General features: G+C 41.4%; 2 protein-coding genes across 2 annotated transcripts; both read right to left on the bottom strand.

Moving 5' to 3' along the window:
* Positions 1-4,667: 4,667 nt before the first annotated feature.
* LOC105027733 (coagulation factor XI) lies at positions 4,668-7,450 on the bottom strand. The gene is made up of 5 exons (XM_010899958.3): positions 7,398-7,450; positions 6,507-6,742; positions 5,259-5,421; positions 5,017-5,121; positions 4,668-4,916 (listed from the first exon to the last, which is right to left on the bottom strand). Coding segments are annotated over exons 2-5 (480 nt in total). The 5' UTR covers positions 6,718-6,742; positions 7,398-7,450; the 3' UTR covers positions 4,668-4,915.
* Positions 7,451-12,967: 5,517 nt separating this feature from the next.
* gstr (glutathione S-transferase rho) lies at positions 12,968-17,192 on the bottom strand. The gene is made up of 6 exons (XM_034294590.1): positions 16,880-17,192; positions 16,517-16,582; positions 15,528-15,633; positions 14,787-14,905; positions 14,381-14,469; positions 12,968-13,351 (listed from the first exon to the last, which is right to left on the bottom strand). Exons 1-6 carry the CDS (start codon positions 17,045-17,047, stop codon positions 13,219-13,221), a joined length of 681 nt encoding a protein of 226 aa, XP_034150481.1. The 5' UTR covers positions 17,048-17,192; the 3' UTR covers positions 12,968-13,218.
* Positions 17,193-17,197: the final 5 nt, after the last annotated feature.

Raw genomic sequence — 17,197 nt, 5'->3', positions numbered from 1 at the left:
CCCATTCAAGGCCCTCAGAGGAAATACTACTGATACCCGTGATGGATCATCTAGAAACTGAGCAATGTGAAAAAAAACTGTTAGGGTCTCACCACATTCAGGACAAGTGTGGACCTAAACACACCCACAGAAGTCTCTAAGAACCCCAGGGTGACATCTAGGGATCTACAAGCCTCTCACCACAATCAATGTCAAAGTGTCAGGTCCTGGCTATGAGGATGCACCTAGCCATCTCTGCACTGGACTGGGGGCCATAGTCAGGACCTAGCAGGGAATAGATTCCTCTAGGCATCTCTGCACTGGACTGGGGGCCATAGTCAGGACCTAGCAGGGAATAGATTCCTCTAGGCATCTCTGCACTGGACTGGCGGCCATAGTGAGGACCTGGCAGGGAATAGATCCCTCTAGGCATCTCTGCACTGGACTGGGGGCCATAGTCAGAACCTAGCAGAGAATAGATTCCTCTAGGCATCTCTGCACTGGACTGGGGGCCATAGTCAGAACCTAGCAGAGAATAGATTCCTCTAGGCATCTCTGCACTGGACTGGGGGCCATATTCAGGACCTGACAGGGAATAGATCCCTCTAGCCATCTCTGCACTGGACTGGGGGCCATATTCAGGACCTGACAGGGAATAGATCCCTCTAGCCATCTCTGCACTGGACTGGGGGCCATATTCAGGACCTGACAGGGAATAGTTCCCTCTAGCCATCTGTGTTTAGTGTCAGGCGTCCCCTGCGTTGCCTCTGATTGGGGACCCTATTTAAATTGCCCTTGTTTTCCTTGTATTGTCGATTATTGTTTGTCCATAGCACGCTGTGTGTTTGTGCTTTTCCCTTTTTTGTTTTTTGACTGTTGGCTCAATAAATCTGCCCTTTTGGTTTTTTGAACCTCAACCCTGCCTGCGTTTATTTCTGCCACCCACCAAACTGTGACACAAATTGCATGACTGTCACAAATAGACTGTGCAAACTTAGAAGGTCAGGAAGTAAGAAGCCTCTGCTTTAAAAATTGACCAAATTCAAGGGTCATTTCTAGGATTGAAAGAAACTTGGGACTTAGACCAGATAAGGTCAAGCGTGAGACCGTCTCAGTTCCAAGGTCTTACACTGCTATACTATTGTGCTGGGGGATTGGGTCAGTTCTCCTTCCCCACTAAGTTCTCCTTCTCCACTATAAATCGTTGTTGATATGAGGAATGTATTTTCTGAATTTTCCCAGTCTCCTCCCGTTTGAAACTTTAGGAGGACATGAGGTCCTGGTCCACACCTGCGGAATACCTGGTTTGGGGGGCCTGTTGCTGTCCCTGTCCATCTGGTCATACTTCTGACCTAGTCTAAATTTAAATAGACTCTGGATTTTGCCCACATGCATTTATTAATTATTCTAATTGGACTCTTAATATCTCACCCGGCACAGCCAGAAGAGGACTGGTCACCCCTCTGAGCCTGGGTCCTCTCTAGGTTCCTTCTTAAAATTTGGCCTTCTTAGGGAGTTTTTCCTAGCCACTAAATTTGTGACAACTCCTGAAATAAATTTGATTGAAGGTCAAGATGTTTGCCAACAATTCCAGGTGCCAATTTTGGCGGAAACTAAGTAGTGTCTTTGAACAGAAGAACCTCATACCAACCATAAAGTATGGACCATAAAGACTGCTGCTTTGCTGCAGTCCCCCAACCTTCATTTGGCCTTTCTGTTTTATCTAAATGTAATTCTCCATAGAAGTCTATGGGACTTGGTACGTTTGGTTACTTACAACTGTGAGCGGTTCTTGTTCAGAACTATGAATATGAACACTATTTAAAAACACAGATCTTCATTAGAATATGTTAGTCTACAGGGTGACAAGAAATACTTACCTTTAATGTCACCTGGCTTTTTTACCAGGTCCTTCACGTTCAAGGCTTCTACAGATACCAGGCTAGAGTGTCCCCTCACATTCAAGGCTTCTACCGATACCAGGCTAGAGTGTCCCCTCACATTCAAGGCTTCTACAGATACTTGGCTAGAGTGCCCCTCACATTCAAAGCTTCTACAGATACCAGGCTAGGGTCTCCCCTTACATTCAAGGCTTCTACAGATACCAGGCTCAGATTATGCTTTAATTGTTCAGTGGTTGTATCTTATTTCAAAGTATTTATGGGTTCATCATCTAAACTGGACTGTGACTATGCTGTCCTCTGATGGCCTTTATCAGTTTCTTTTCCACTTGTACTTGTAATATTCAAAGAAATTGAACATGCATTGCTACGTATTAACTGTAGGAAATCCACAGTAGCACATAAATATTCTCCTGCTCTGCTGGAGCATAACTGACACTGTGCAAGCAGCCTGGATTCTTTTAAGGAACCTAATGGTAACGACTCAATGACATATCTGGTATCATCGTCCTTGGTAAAGGCCAGATGAATCACTACTAGAGGGGTTTTCTGAACCTTTAATAATTTTTTTTGCATTTTAATTTACTCTTATGTCGTATAAGTTTAGATATGATCTGAGCAAGGTTTGGTTCAACACAATCAATCACATTCTGTTGTTGTCCGTACAATACGTTTTCTGTACATTGTTTGTTCTTATAATTATTCTGAAGGTCTTTTCCTGTAAGAGGTCACAAATAACAGGAGTGAAAACAAAGGGAGCAACTGGGCTCGTTCCATCTTAAGAACGTTAACATTTGTATAGAGGGATAACTTTGATTTTAATAGGGTAGATCTTATAACTTTCATTGAAGTAGGCTAGATGTGATAACTTTCATTTTAACAGGTTAGATCTTGTAACTTTCATTGAAGTAGGCTAGATGTGATTACTTCCATTGAAGTAGGTTAGATGTAATAACTTTAATTGAAGTAGGCTAGATGTGATAACTTTCATTTGAGTAATTTAGATATGATAACATTCATTTGAATAGGTTAGATGTGATAACGTTCTTTTGAATTGTCTAGATGTGATAACGTTCATTTGAATTTTTTAGATGTGATAACTTTCATTTGAATAGGTTGATATGATAACATTCATTTGAATAGTTTAGATGTGATAACATTCATTTGAATAGTTTAGATGTGATAACATTCATTTGAATAGTTTAGATGTGATAACTTTCATTTGAATAGGTTGATATGATAACATTCATTTGAATAGTTTAGATGTGATAACATTCATTTGAATAGTTTAGATGTGATAACATTCATTTGAATAGTTTAGATGTGATAACTTTCATTTAAATAGGTTGACGTGGTAACTTTTGTTTTCCTGGGAACCTTTAGTCTTAATGGGGGGTAATCCCCCACCCTGTTTGGGTAACATATGTTCTTCTTATCCCAAAGTGAGGTAGTTTTGATATACTTAGAGATTTAAGAAGAGTCTTTCTCCTTACAGAAATACTGTTATAGTAACCAAGCATTCTCTCCATGTGGCGTGTAAAATAAAGGCTATACTTTTAAATCCTCTGCATTCGGGTACAACTTTCTGCAACTTTTTCCTTTTGTATATTATGTATGTCTGGACCATCTGAATCATCTGTGAATGAAAGCATCAGGTTTATCCCTGATTCTTCCTGCCTGTTACCCTGTGGATCACTACAAGGACCCCCTTTTACAGGAAGAGGAGATGGGGGGGCAGGAAATTAACTGATGATCATTCTATGGGCTTGAATATACATTAAAGGGGCATTTGTTAAATTTCAACTGTACTGCTAGCATAAATGACCAGAGGAAATCTGCAGTTAATGTTTTAAGTTACTGTTTCAAATGAAAATGTGGTGCCTGAGATATTCCCTGTTTAAACTTTCTCTCCGGCCGGCTTTCAGTTTGCATTTACTTTTAATCTCCTCATACTGGCATTAGACACTCACTTTACTATCCCCCACCCAAAACACCCTGGACTAGATAATACTATCCCCCACCCTAAACCACCCTGGACTAGATAATACTATCCCCCACCCTAAACCACCCTGGACTAGATAATACTATCCCCCCACCCTAAACCACCCTGGACTAGATAATACTATCCCCCACCCTAAATCACCCTGGACTAGATAATACTACCCCCCACCCTAAACCACCCTGGACTAGATAATACTATCCCCCACCCTAAACCACCCTGGACTAGATAATACTATCCCCCCACCCTAAACCACCCTGGACTAGATAATACTATCCCCCCACCCCTAAACCACCCTGGACTAGATAATACTATCCCCCCACCCTAAACCACCCTGGACTAGTTAATACTATCCCCCACCCTAAACCACCCTGGACTAGATAATACTATCCCCCCCACCCTAAACCACCCTGAACTAGATAATCCTATCCCCCACCCTTAACCACCCTGGACTAGATAATACTACCCCCCACCCTAAACCACCCTGGACTAGATAATACTATCCCCCACCCTAAACCACCCTGGACTAGATAATCCTATCCCCCACCCTAAACCACCCTGGACTAGATAATCCTATCCTGGTTTCATTTAGTAACTGAAGAGGATATGGTTTCAATTCAAACTTGGGACAGGATTCTACACAGTGCCCCTTTAATCTTAATGGATCTTTATATTTACATTTTCCTGTGTGTGTGTGTGTGTGTGTGATTTTTTTATAACTGTAAGCACATTTCTTTGTATGTGTTTAGGTTGACACGGGTGTGTATGAAAGACAGGTGGACTCAAAATGATTCTGCAGTTCTTTATTAATAAGACCAGACATGGATGCTATGGAAAAGCCCCAGAACATGTCTGGTGTAGGCAGATCTGATGGAAGTGATCATGTCAATGTCTGATGGTTGAACAGACTGAAAGTTACAGCTTATTACTAAAATACAAAATGAGGTGTGTGAGTTGTGTGCGTTGTCTTCAAGCAGTCCCTCTGGGAATCCAGGTTGAGCATGGACGCCATACTGACAGGAAGAGGAATCACACACCTACACACACAAAGGTAAACACACCAGTCATACAGATTGTTTAACGTGTGTGTGTGTATGTTTTTGTTTGTGTTAATGGATGGGTGTGTAAAGGGCTTACTAGTCTTTGCAGTGACGGAGAGAGTAGCCAGAGATGATATGTTGTCGATTCGTCCGTACAATTGGCTGCCCAGTTGGGGTTCTCTTCAGGTAGCAGTAGTACTGCCTGGTGACAGGAAGAAGAGGTGAACGTTTAGTGATGCTGACCTAATTAGTCTGTAGTGGGCAGTAGTCTGTTGTAGTCAGTAGTCTATATTAGTAACAGTCAGTATCTCATAATAGCCAGTGGCCTGCAGTACTGACCTGATATCTGCAGTCCAGGTGGGCTCTAAATAGGTGAAGAACTGACACAGACTGTTCTGAGTACAGGCCAACTGACAGTGTTCCACACTGGGGGAAAGCACTTGACGGAAGTCTGAACCTGGGAAGTCGATGCCCTTAAAGAGATCTCGCACACAGTCTGTGCCTGTAGAGAAACACACACAAATAAACATCTAACTTAACAACAAAAACACAAATACACTCACTGATAAATAACACCTGGGTAGACAGTGTGGCTTTGTAATGGGTTGATATGGGGTTGATAAGGGGTTGATAAGGGGTTGATAAGGGGTTGATAAGGGGTTGATAGGGGATTGATAGGGGGTTGATAAGGGGTTGATAAGGGGTTGATAAGGGGTTGATAAGGGGTTGATAGGGGGTTGATATGGGGTTGATATGGGGTTGATAAGGGGTTGATAAGGGGTTGATAGGGGATTGATAGGGGGTTGATAAGGGGTTGATAAGGGGTTGATTAGGTGTTGATAAGGGGTTGATAGGGGGTTGATACGGGGTTGATATGGGGTTGATAAGGGGTTGATAAGGGGTTGATAAGGGGTTGATTAGGGGTTGATAAGGGGTTGATTAGGCATTGATAAGGGGTTGATAAGGGGTTGATAAGGGGTTGATTAGGGGTTGATAGGGGGTTGATAAGGGGTTGATTAGGGGTTGATAAGGGGTTGATAGGGGGTTGATATGGGGTTGATAAGGGGTTGATATAGGGCTGTTATATGACTGGTTGGTATAAACATTTAAGCAGTGATCACTGACTTGTTTGCTTTTTTAAAGATTGTTGACGCTAAGCTGCTCTTTTTTTAATAGTACCATTTTATAGACTAACATTCATTGATACAAACTGCTGTGTGCTTGTAAGTCATTGTTATAAGGTTATCAAGGTTATGATTTTTACCTGTAATTATATGTCCAGTTTGCAAGAAACCAGATTTTGTTTTATTCAGAGAGTAATAACTGTCTATTTTAATAACTGTCTATTTTAATAACTGTCTATTTTAATATAGAATGTTTAAGAGAACAAAGTAAACAAGCCGTCAGACTTAATTTTGTATTTATTCTCGACAGCTGAGGTGTGTGTGGGTCTGTTACTTGCTGTAACAATACTGATGCATTTTATATTCAAATGAATTCTAATGTATAATAATATGAATTATTCTACATAGTGGGCTATAAATACACGATTGCATTGATTAAATGAGAACTATCTTCTCCTCGTACCTTCAGTTTCCGGCTGTCCTGGGCATCCCAGACCCTCCGCCATGCATGCCAAATCCTTCACGGTGGCCTTGATCCGATGCAGCTCTCGGACCATCTCTTTCAGGATCTTGTGATCCTCAGTGGATTTGTGTTGAACAGCCTTGTGTTCATAAACATGATGTCCACAAACACCAGAGGACAACAAAAACAGCAGGGCGACTACTGACTTCATGTTGACACCGGAGGCTTAGAGTAGACTACAATAGAGAAGACTACAATAGAGAAGACTACAATAGAGAAGACTACAATAGAGTAGACTACAATAGAGAAGACTACAATAGAGTAGACTACAATAGAGAAGACTACAATAGAGAAGACTTCAATAGAGAAGACTTCAATAGAGAAGACTACAATAGAGAAGACTACAATAGAGTAGACTACAATAGAGTAGACTACAATAGAGAAGACTACAATAGAGAAGACTACAATAGAGAATACTACAATAGAGTAGACTACAATATAGTAGACTACAATAGAGAAGACTACAATATAGTAGACTACAATAGAGTAGACTATAATAGAGAAGGCTACAATAGAGTAGACTATAATAGAGAAGACTACAATAGAGAAGACTACAATAGAGAAGACTACAATAGAGTAGACTACAATAGAGAAGACTACAATAGAGTAGACTACAATAGAGAAGACTACAATAGAGTAGACTACAATAGAGTAGACTAGAATAGAACAGGATAGAACAGGATGTCATTTAATGTAACATAATAGAATAAGTGAATTTTCTTTTTTTTAAGATCAGAATCTGAATTATATAACTGATCATTACATTATAACAGAAATTAGTAGTGCAGATCATAATAAAAGACAATAGAACAGAAAAGATCAAGTACTCACATGATCAAGGCTCTGTCGCTCAGCTCTGGTAGATCTCACCAACACATCTTGACATTTATATCATTTAACTGTTGCATCACCATTGTTCTGTGACAACAAATCAAATATTTGTCTAACTTTCACAGTGTGTGTGTTGGTGTGTGTTGGTGTGTTTGAACAAAGGCAGTTTTATAGAATGAACTGTCATTTAAGGAACTGAACTAGCAGACAAAATTTTATTTAGTATGTAAAACGTTCCATATTTGTTTTACACAAACACAAACAGTGTCCAAAGATGTTTCCTGTATTTTAGCTCAATGCTTTATTCAACTTCATGAGGCACTGCAGTATTGTTTAGCATTTATTTAAGAGTGTAAATGGACCAGCATGTTTAGCATTTAAAAGCATTATAGATTGTTTAATTGTGCTTTGTTCATCAAGAAATGTATTCAGATGCAAGATAAAATTAACAAAATGTGTTTTCTGCCTCAGTGTAGACAGCAGCCTAATATACAGTTCTAAAAACCTCCTTTCCAATATCTATTTAGGGCCCGGTGACACTGTATATGATGATTGGCTTGTTTATTGTTTATTAATAAACAAATAAAAAGAATACTTTTATCCCTAATAATTTGATCTACAAGATTGCAATAAACAGATAGAATTGCACCTGATCCAGTATGTAAGTGTAGAATATCCCCCAGTCTCAACAACCCCATGATGTTCTGAAAGTAACATTTCCCTTTGTATTGTGTGCTATTCGCACTACTGATTTGCTTATATTTGCCCTCACAAAAAGGCATGTCAGGTATATGGATTGAGGTCTGCGGCTTGAGTTGTACGGGTTGATGGGTACAGATTAAAGTCTACAGGTTGAGGTCTATGGGTTGAGGTCTGCATGTTGAGGTCTACAAGTTGAGGTCTGCAGGTTTAGGTCTGCAGGTTGAGATCTACAGGTTGAGAACTACATTTTGAGGTCTATGGGTTGTGGTCTACAGGTTGATGTGTATGGGTTGTAGTCTACAGGTTGAGGTCTACAGGTTGATGTGTATGGGTTGTAGTCTACAGGTTGAGGTCTACAGGTTGATGTGTATGGGTTGTAGTCTACAGGTTGAGGTCTACAGGTTGATGTGTATGTGTTGAGGTCTACAGGTTGAGGTCTGCGGGTTAATGTCTACAGGTTGAGGTCTACATGTTGAGGTCTATGAGTTTAGAGCTACAGTTTGATGGGTACGTGTTGAGGTCTATGGGTTGTGGTCTACATGTTGTGGTCTACAGGTTGAGGTTGTCATGGAAAATCAAGTCCACAACGACTAAAACAAAAGCACTTCAACTCAGGAACTTGTGAATCCAATAGACTTTAATGAAAATCATAGAACAATGACAGACATCAAAGCCCTTCTGCAGATACACCCAAATTCTAAGTCCAGGACCATGGCTTTTTATTCAAACCTTTACACATCATGCCATCTGACCATCCTTTTTTGGGAGTCCCCTGGGGCGGGGTTCTCCTCTTTGTTCTCTGTCTCTTCCTGAGTGTCCTTAATTTAAACTACTAACTCATGACAACCTCATGGTTCATATTATGGTCACTTTTCCAATGAACTCAAAAAGGCCATACATTTCAGGGTCATAAATGTCTGGACACAGGATGATGCTCTACTGAGGAGCCCACTCATGATGGCTCTCAGGACAGGATACACACATCATGTTGATTATACACCCTCTGAGAGCTCATTGTCTGTGTGTGTGTGTGTGTGTGGGTGGATTACATCATTCAAGAAGTCATTGTAAGTGTGTCTGGATTGCACATTAATATATTTCATAAAGCGAGTGATTATGCATGCATATTGATATATTCATAAAATGTGTTATTATATATGCAGTTTACAGAATATTCCCTCACAAGGTCAACATGTTGAGGTCTACATGTTGAGGTCTATGGTGTGAGGTCTAGGGGTTGAAGACTCTGGTACTAAACATGACTACTTTATTGTACATTATTGTACAATGAAATAATAGCAGAAAACACCCAACATACAGTAGTTCTGTTTGATGTTTAAAGAAAAACATTCTGAAATAAGGAAACAGAGGGTAAACAGAGAAATGTAGATTCCCAAATCTGTATGTGCTAGGCTGTGGGTCCTGGAGATGAAACCAGAGTACAAGTTGACAAGCTTGTGAATACAGTTCAGGACTGCGGCAGAAAATAAAATGCAAATGTGTTTCTTGACTTGCAAATATAAATGCAGTGTTACAGGATGTGAGTTAAGGAAATGAACACGTTTTCCTCCCCTGGAAGAGGCCTGTTAACCAAAAACACTTTCAGGCATGACTCATGTAAGAAAGAAGAGAGCTGAGAAGAGGAGATGGAAAGGGATGTACAAAGTCAAATACAGCTCCAACAATTGAATTATTAATTCTTAAACAACAATGTGTCTTATATTTGCATCCAATAATAAATCTGTTGTTATAAACAACATATGATTTACATAGTAAAGTATTTATTGTGTTTGGTAGATGATGTCACCATAATCTAGTCATTTTCTCTTGTAAAAGTTTGTAATTTCCTGTATTACTTGGGTAATGCCATTAACAATTGTGATTATCGTTGTTGATAGGAAGGAAAACTAATCTCACTCTTCGTCTGATTTCACCAGTGATTATTAATTTTTATAATTATTTATGCTACTGACCATTTGGACTTTGTGGCTGAGGAATGAAGTAGAATTCATCTGTAATCCGCACCACAGATTTAATGGGAAGCAGAAGGAGTGATGGAGTTCCTTAGCCAAGGTAGAGTGGTGCTTGATTCTATGCAAATACACACATTCACACACAACGGTTATGACCTAATGATTAGAGAGAGTACAGGCGAATGTTGACCTGACCACCACAATACTCAACGGCCTGTTTATTAGGTACACCACCATTTTCCCAAGAATGGGTTACTCCTACAAACAGTGAAAAAAAAACAGGCAGCCAGGCATCAAGGCATTCAGGTACAGGTCATTGATGAGAACCATCAAGGTGTTCAAATACAGGTTGATGAAAACCATGAAGGCGTTCAGGTAGAAGTCGTTAATGAAAACCATGAAGGCGTTCAGGTAGAAGTCGTTAATGAAAACCATGAAGGCATTCAGGTAGAGGTTGTTGATGAGAACTATGAAGGCGTCCAGATACAGGTCATTGATGAGAACCATGGAGGCGTCCAGATACAGGTCATTGATGAGAACCATGGAGGCGTCCAGATACAGGTCATTGATAGGAACCATGGAGGTGTCCAGATACAGGTCATTGATGGGAACCATGGAGGCGTCCAGATACAGGTCATTGATGGGAACCATGGAGGCGTCCAGATACAGGTCATTGATAGGAACCATGGAGGCGTCCAGATACAGGTCATTGATGGGAACCATGGAGGCGTCCAGATACAGGTCATTGATGAGAACCATGGAGGCGTCCAGATACAGGTCATTGATGAGAACCATGGAGGTGACCAGATACAGGTCATTGATGAGAACCATGGAGGCGTCCAGATACAGGTCATTGATGAGAACCATGGAGGTGTCCAGATACAGGTCATTGATGAGAACCATGGAGGCGTCCAGATACAGGTCATTGATGGGAACCATGGAGGCGTCCAGATACAGGTCATTGATAGGAACCATGGAGGCGTCCAGATACAGGTCATTGATAGGAACCATGGAGGCGTCCAGATACAGGTCATTGATAGGAACCATGGAGGCGTCCAGATACAGGTCATTGATAGGAACCATGGAGGCGTCCAGATACAGGTCATTGATAGGAACCATGGAGGCGTCCAGATACAGGTCATTGATAGGAACCATGGAGGCGTCCAGATACAGGTCATTGATGGGAACCATGGAGGCGTCCAGATACAGGTCATTGATGGGAACCATGGAGGTGTCCAGATACAGGTCATTGATGGGAACCATGGAGGCGTCCAGATACAGGTCATTGATGAGAACCATGGAGGCGTCCAGATACAGGTCATTGATGGGAACCATGGAGGCATCCAGATACAGGTCATTGATAGGAACCATGGAGGTGTCCAGATACAGGTCATTGATAGGAACCATGGAGGCGTCCAGATACAGGTCATTGATAGGAACCATGGAGGCGTCCAGATACAGGTCATTGATGGGCATGGTCACAGGAGAATGGCAGGTATAATGCAAGTCAACAGGAGGGTCACATTCCGTTAAATACCTCCACAGTGCAACAGTGATATACAAAACATCAGCTTGAGTAGGCATGTGATCACCAACGATGGACTCCTGAATAACAACATGCTCAAAACATGGATCAGTTGACTTGAGTGGCTGTGCTGTAGCCCAACCTAATGCCAACAGAGCATAATTGGGATTAAATAGAACAGGCATTTCAACCCATAAAAATTTTGGCCTTTGGCGTGCCTGTCTACAGGACTCCCTGCAAGGCTTTCAGTTCTAAAGATCTAGTAATTCTGTATGGAGCCTGTATGAGAATTGTTATTAAGCAAATATCGCCATCTGCTGGCAAAGACTGGAGCTTTTACTTTATATGCTATTTTATATGTAGTCTTCTATTTGATTTTACAGTAAGATGGTATAGCCACCTTTCAAATGTTTTATGAGACTGGAGAACACATTGATGGAGAACACACACAAAGCCCCTCTCTGCTGCCACCTACTGTTTCACAGTGCAGGAACCGCAACTACTGCCTGCATGTCAGGCATCTCAAACACGCCAACAGTTACTCTTGAGTAACTTCCACTTGTTCAGGGTTTTTCCTCATTTTAAACAATTTTATATAATAACTTAACTGAAAACACCAACAGTATCTGTCCAACTGGTCCAGTTGGTACCACTGAAACGTTCAAATGTTCAGACCACCCTGTTACCCAATCAGTGGAAAGGGGAAACGGTCTGCTTTTCAACTGCATGCACTCACCGCTGGTCAGAAGCGCTAACCGATGTGTCAGCAGTGTGTCATCAGTCAATGATGTTGTGTAACTCCATGACCTTTTACTGTTCAACGGGTTAATAATGAATCTCAGCTGAAACAACACATTTCCAGGACTGTTGGCTACAGTTAATAAAGCAAATATTACCTCAGTTCAGGAGATTGATAGCAGGTAAAATGTATTTTCTGACTGAATAGATGCAGTACCGTACACAAGTTTAGACATACTTACCCATTTTGGGTGCGTCAAACTTCTGACTGGTACAGAACATACATTGATTCACATCATTGGTCAAAACATAAGATTTGTCATTTAAAAGAATCCACAAGGTGGTAACCTACACAAAGCACTGGGTTTAGACCAACGAAATATATGCAAAGTCCTGGCAGTGAAAAAACATTTGTTATCTGGAAAAAAAACTTCCAGGAAAGTAAAAAGGGCTGAAAATCCATAACCACAACTCATCCAGTCAAGCCTCTGCTCAACAAATGGCTAAATATTAGTCATCACCTAACCATGACATTCCACCACGCTGCACAGAACCCATTTCTACCGCTCGGCTTAAGAAAACACACGTATGTTACCATTGTTTTTCCCATTGCATGTAGATGGACACAGGGCAATGTAGAGAATGACCGGTCGTTTAATCATAGCATTTAATGTTGCAGATTCAGTCACAGTAAAATACTGTTTCAGTTACATAAACACTAAAAAGACCAAATGGTTAAAATGTGTTGATGCAAAAACAACCAGAGTGGTTTCACACATGAAAAGCAACATGTACATTTCTCAAGGTTACATTAGCGTAATATAAGGTGATCGTTTTAGTGCCTAGAACATCCTGTCATGTGTTCCTGCAGTACATGAGTCACTTAGAGGTCCTTGAGAGAGTCCCCGCCATGAGGATTTTCCAGCCAGTGTGGGGGCCAAGTAGCCTTAACACTGGGTCGGTCCTTCATCATGCCATAGTACGCTCCCAGTTTAGGGTAACGCTTCTCAGAGAGCCTGTGGGACCAGAGAGGACACTCATATCACATTCATTCATTTCAAATGCTCATCCACAGATTTGTTTGCAAATATAGGTTAGACAATCTGAATCTTAAAGATTTAGCAGGGTTTGTATAATAAAATTATTGGCAGCCTGGCATTTCATGTGAATAATGCACCTTTTTCTTACAAATAAAATGGTAAAATATAGTTTGGTTCTGGACAATATTACATTTCAACAGGTGATTCTCCTTAAATTTGGAATTGATCTGGGCGTTGCAGGAGCATTGGAGAATGACTTTCATATTCCGTTTTGTCATTGTGTGCCCTGACCACCATGGAGGAAAGAAGCAGATTTGTCTGAGGTCTGACTAGTTAGAAGCCAAGCATGGACAATCAACGCTACAAGTTCATCCCCAGAGATGTCCTGGTCTCCACCACACGTTAGGACGCACGGCAACATCAAGGACCAGGAAATGTTAGACCAAAACCTGTCTGCCTCTGTGAGGAGGCAACAACTGGGTCATTATTAGATACATCGAATCCACACGAAAAGGGTTTTCTGACCATTTCATCAAGCTGTTGCAAAGGCCATCAGTCCCCTGACCTAGATCCCCTTGAAAACCTGCGAGGTGAGCTGAAGAGGAGTCCACAGATTAGGACAAAGGAATTGGATTGATCTACAGTTTCTATAGAGATGAATGGTCTCAAACACCTTCCTATGCGTTCTCCCACAACCCTGTCATCTTATCAAGGGCTGGGTGCACCAAGAATTATTTGAAGTGCGAGGGTACCAATACTTTCATCTACGATTGTATAGAACAACGCTAAAAGAAACGAAATGCTGCCAGGTTGGCCAGGAGTGAGGAACCAGCCGGCCGTGTGTCAACGCGACCCTCACACCCTGCTGAAGGAACTCTCATCACATGCATCAAGTCCTTTGTCCACCCAGGGCCCCCATCCATCCACTCAGGGCCCCCATCCATCCACCCAGGGCCCCCATCCATCCATCCTCCCATTGATATTACAAGGAAAAGACCGGCTTACCCGAAGCGGAATGCGTAGGCAATCACAGGGAAGACAATAACGTCAGCCAATGAGAAGGCTTTCCCTGCCAGGTAGGAGCCGGTCTTCATCTGGAATGAGACAAACCCATTAGTGACAACACGTCTCCCCCCCACCACCTTCAAACCCATTAGTGTTAAATCGTCAGAAGCAGGTGAAGAGAGAAGACTCCATGATAGCTGCAGGTATCTCCCATAGGTTCCCGGTGTGTAACAATGGTAAACCAAGGTGATTCATATGACATTTATCCAGTTGCTCTGACAGGAAGCTTTGTCTGATGTGGGGTTAGGTTACTGGGGTTAAGGTAAAATGTTATTTTTAAAGGTAAAAAAAATTCTGGTCCTGACCTTCATAATAATAGTGTGTGTGTGTGTGTGTATGTGTGTACCTTCTGCATGTATCTCTCCCACAGGTGCAATTCGGTTGTGAGGATCTCCTTGTTCCTCTTCAATGCAGAGTCATGTCTCTCTGCTTCTGGGACACGATAGTTGTAGTAGACAACATTACCTGGGAAAAACCGACATCACAATGTTCTCATCAACCTCTCCACGTTATAGGACCACAATGGAGATAAGCTTTTTCAAGGCTTTGTGTTTTTAATGTCAAAGTGCTATTACACAGATGTGACAGATGTTGACTTTAATAATGTTGTTTCAGGATGTTTAGCTTTTAATAATCCAATCACTTATAATGTAGTTGCTAAAATGCTGAAATGAAAACAGTCTGTATACTTCAGTACATTAATACTCAAATGACTAGTTGTATTAAAATCAGTAGAAGGAAAAGTTTGAGTAATTAGGAAGTGTTCCATTATTAATCAAGTAACTACTCCTTTTATAATATAGTTCCCAATGACTGACCAAAACCCACCCCTGTGAACCCTTGGAAGTCTACATCAGGGCGACAATTCTGGTACGGTAAGGTTGAAACACTTGACTTTTGCTATTACTTTGAGGTTTCCCAGGTCTAAGCCTTATTGGAAAGAGGACTGGAGTGGAATCTGTAACAACACTAGGACATACGCTTCCGGAACATCAGCCTCACTCTGGGGCACTGAGGGTCACATGACTCGTTGTCCAGAGAGGGCATGCACAGAGCGGTTGCTTAGGAACTGTAGTGTTTATCTTACTGAGCTTGTCATTGAGGCTGAGGGCCTCAAACATACGCTGGTACATCAAGGCCTGTTCTGCTGGGCCCTCAGGGATCAACTGGGTCCCCTGGGTCCTGAATTGGCTCTGGCAGGGAAGAGGGACACCGTAATAAACATCAGCATGTACTGAAAGTGAGATTTTTTTTTGTGGTTCACAATTTCACAGCAACAGCTTACATCTTCCAGAAATTAAGTTATACTTTCACTTAGGTCAGGAGCTTGAAGACGTTTTGTTCCCTAGTAGGTAGGTCATATCTGACCGTGACACTGAGATTTGGCTGTTGTGTGGTGATGGCGTGAAAATATATGGAACTGAAATGACATAGTGGTCTTGAATATGTTTAGGCTGGACATCATTTTACAACCAATGGCCATAAATCACAGAATGCAAATTTTATGTTAATTCTATTCTAACAGTAGCATGGCCAAACGAGGCTTCATTAGCGTTATTTTAGCATCAGGATATTATGTTGGCAGCACTCAGATATTCTTTATTACAATAAAAGCCATAATTGAAATGTATACGGTATATAATTAACAAAAAAGAACAAACACAAACAATATTGGAACAGACATTAAACATAAAATGTACAGACTAGATTGCTAACTATATTGCCTTATATATTTCAATGATGGCTTTTATTTAGAAAAAGAACATCGGAGTTAGCGCGGCTAGCATAATATCGTGCTGCTAGAAGAACGGTAATGAAGCCTCGTATGGCCATCACAAGTTGACAAGTAACTCTGTAATTGTCTCGTCGCCCTCCATACAAAATAATACATTCTGGTATTTTAATTACAATGATCATCTGCCACTGAATAAAACTAAAACAAAGGGACAGCAAACATGAGAATATCCGATTTCAGATTATCATTATCGCACCTCCTTTGGGCCAATCTGTGAAAACATTTAAACAAAACGCACGCACTCAATACGAAGTGGATTTCGTGGTTAAAAATAGTCTTACCTCCAGGTACATGCATGCCGCATAAGACTCGTTAAGTATGTTGTCCCCATGTTTAAAAGCAGGGAGCTGAGAGAGAGAGAGACAGGTGAAGGGAAAGGCTCAGGTGAACATGGTAACGAAACTTAGATAGTTACTAGGTAAGAAGGTGTGCATTGTCGGTGTAGACTCCCTCAGACTAAAGTTCAAACCAACGTCACCACACCGGTGTGCAGCAAAGCAGAAACATGCTAGCTCGAAGGTTCAGCATCGCTGTTCAGTATAGTAGGATCAGTTATAAATATTGTACGGTGCTCTTTGTAGGGGATTAACGTACGGCAAAGGCTCATATTTATTTGATTGTGGAAGTAAAGATTGTTAACCCACCTGCGCCCTGGGGTTGATTTCCAGGACTTCTTTAGACTTGTGCTCATTTTTCTCGAAGGACAGAAGTTTCTGGTTGTATCCCTGCAGCTGCTTTTCTTCCAGAGCGATCATGATACGCCAGCATGGAGGGGAGCCAGAGCCCCAAAGTAGTGTCATGTCCTTGGCCATGATTGTATGTAGACGCGATTAGGAAGAGTTGCTGAAAATACCGTAATAAAAGGCTGCTGCGCCACGAATTTATAGCAACGATTTGTTCGTCTATGAACCGGATTGGTTGAGCATAATACGCCTACTTTCTCAGCTAGTGTAGATAGAATC

This window comes from Esox lucius, chromosome 10 (genome assembly GCF_011004845.1).
Source record: "Esox lucius isolate fEsoLuc1 chromosome 10, fEsoLuc1.pri, whole genome shotgun sequence".
Classification (NCBI taxonomy): domain Eukaryota; kingdom Metazoa; phylum Chordata; class Actinopteri; order Esociformes; family Esocidae; genus Esox; species Esox lucius.
This window is presented reverse-complemented; position numbering and strand designations above follow the sequence as displayed.

Excerpts from the sequence above, each read along its gene's own strand:
- LOC105027733 (XM_010899958.3), bottom strand. The coding sequence starts at position 6,717 with ATGAAGTCAGTAGTCGCCCTGCTGTTTTTGTTGTCCTCTGGTGTTTGT. Across the intron at positions 5,422-6,506 it reads AGGACAGCCGGAAACTGAAG|GCACAGACTGTGTGCGAGAT; the intron begins GTACGAGGAGAA and ends GTTTCTCTACAG. Across the intron at positions 5,122-5,258 it reads ACCTGGACTGCAGATATCAG|GCAGTACTACTGCTACCTGA; the intron begins GTCAGTACTGCA and ends TCCTGTCACCAG.
- gstr (XM_034294590.1), bottom strand. The coding sequence starts at position 17,047 with ATGGCCAAGGACATGACACTACTTTGGGGCTCTGGCTCCCCTCCATGC. Across the intron at positions 14,906-15,527 it reads CAGCCTCAATGACAAGCTCA|GTAATGTTGTCTACTACAAC; the intron begins GTAAGATAAACA and ends GGTTTTTCCCAG. Across the intron at positions 14,470-14,786 it reads GGGAGAGATACATGCAGAAG|ATGAAGACCGGCTCCTACCT; the intron begins GTACACACATAC and ends GTCTCATTCCAG.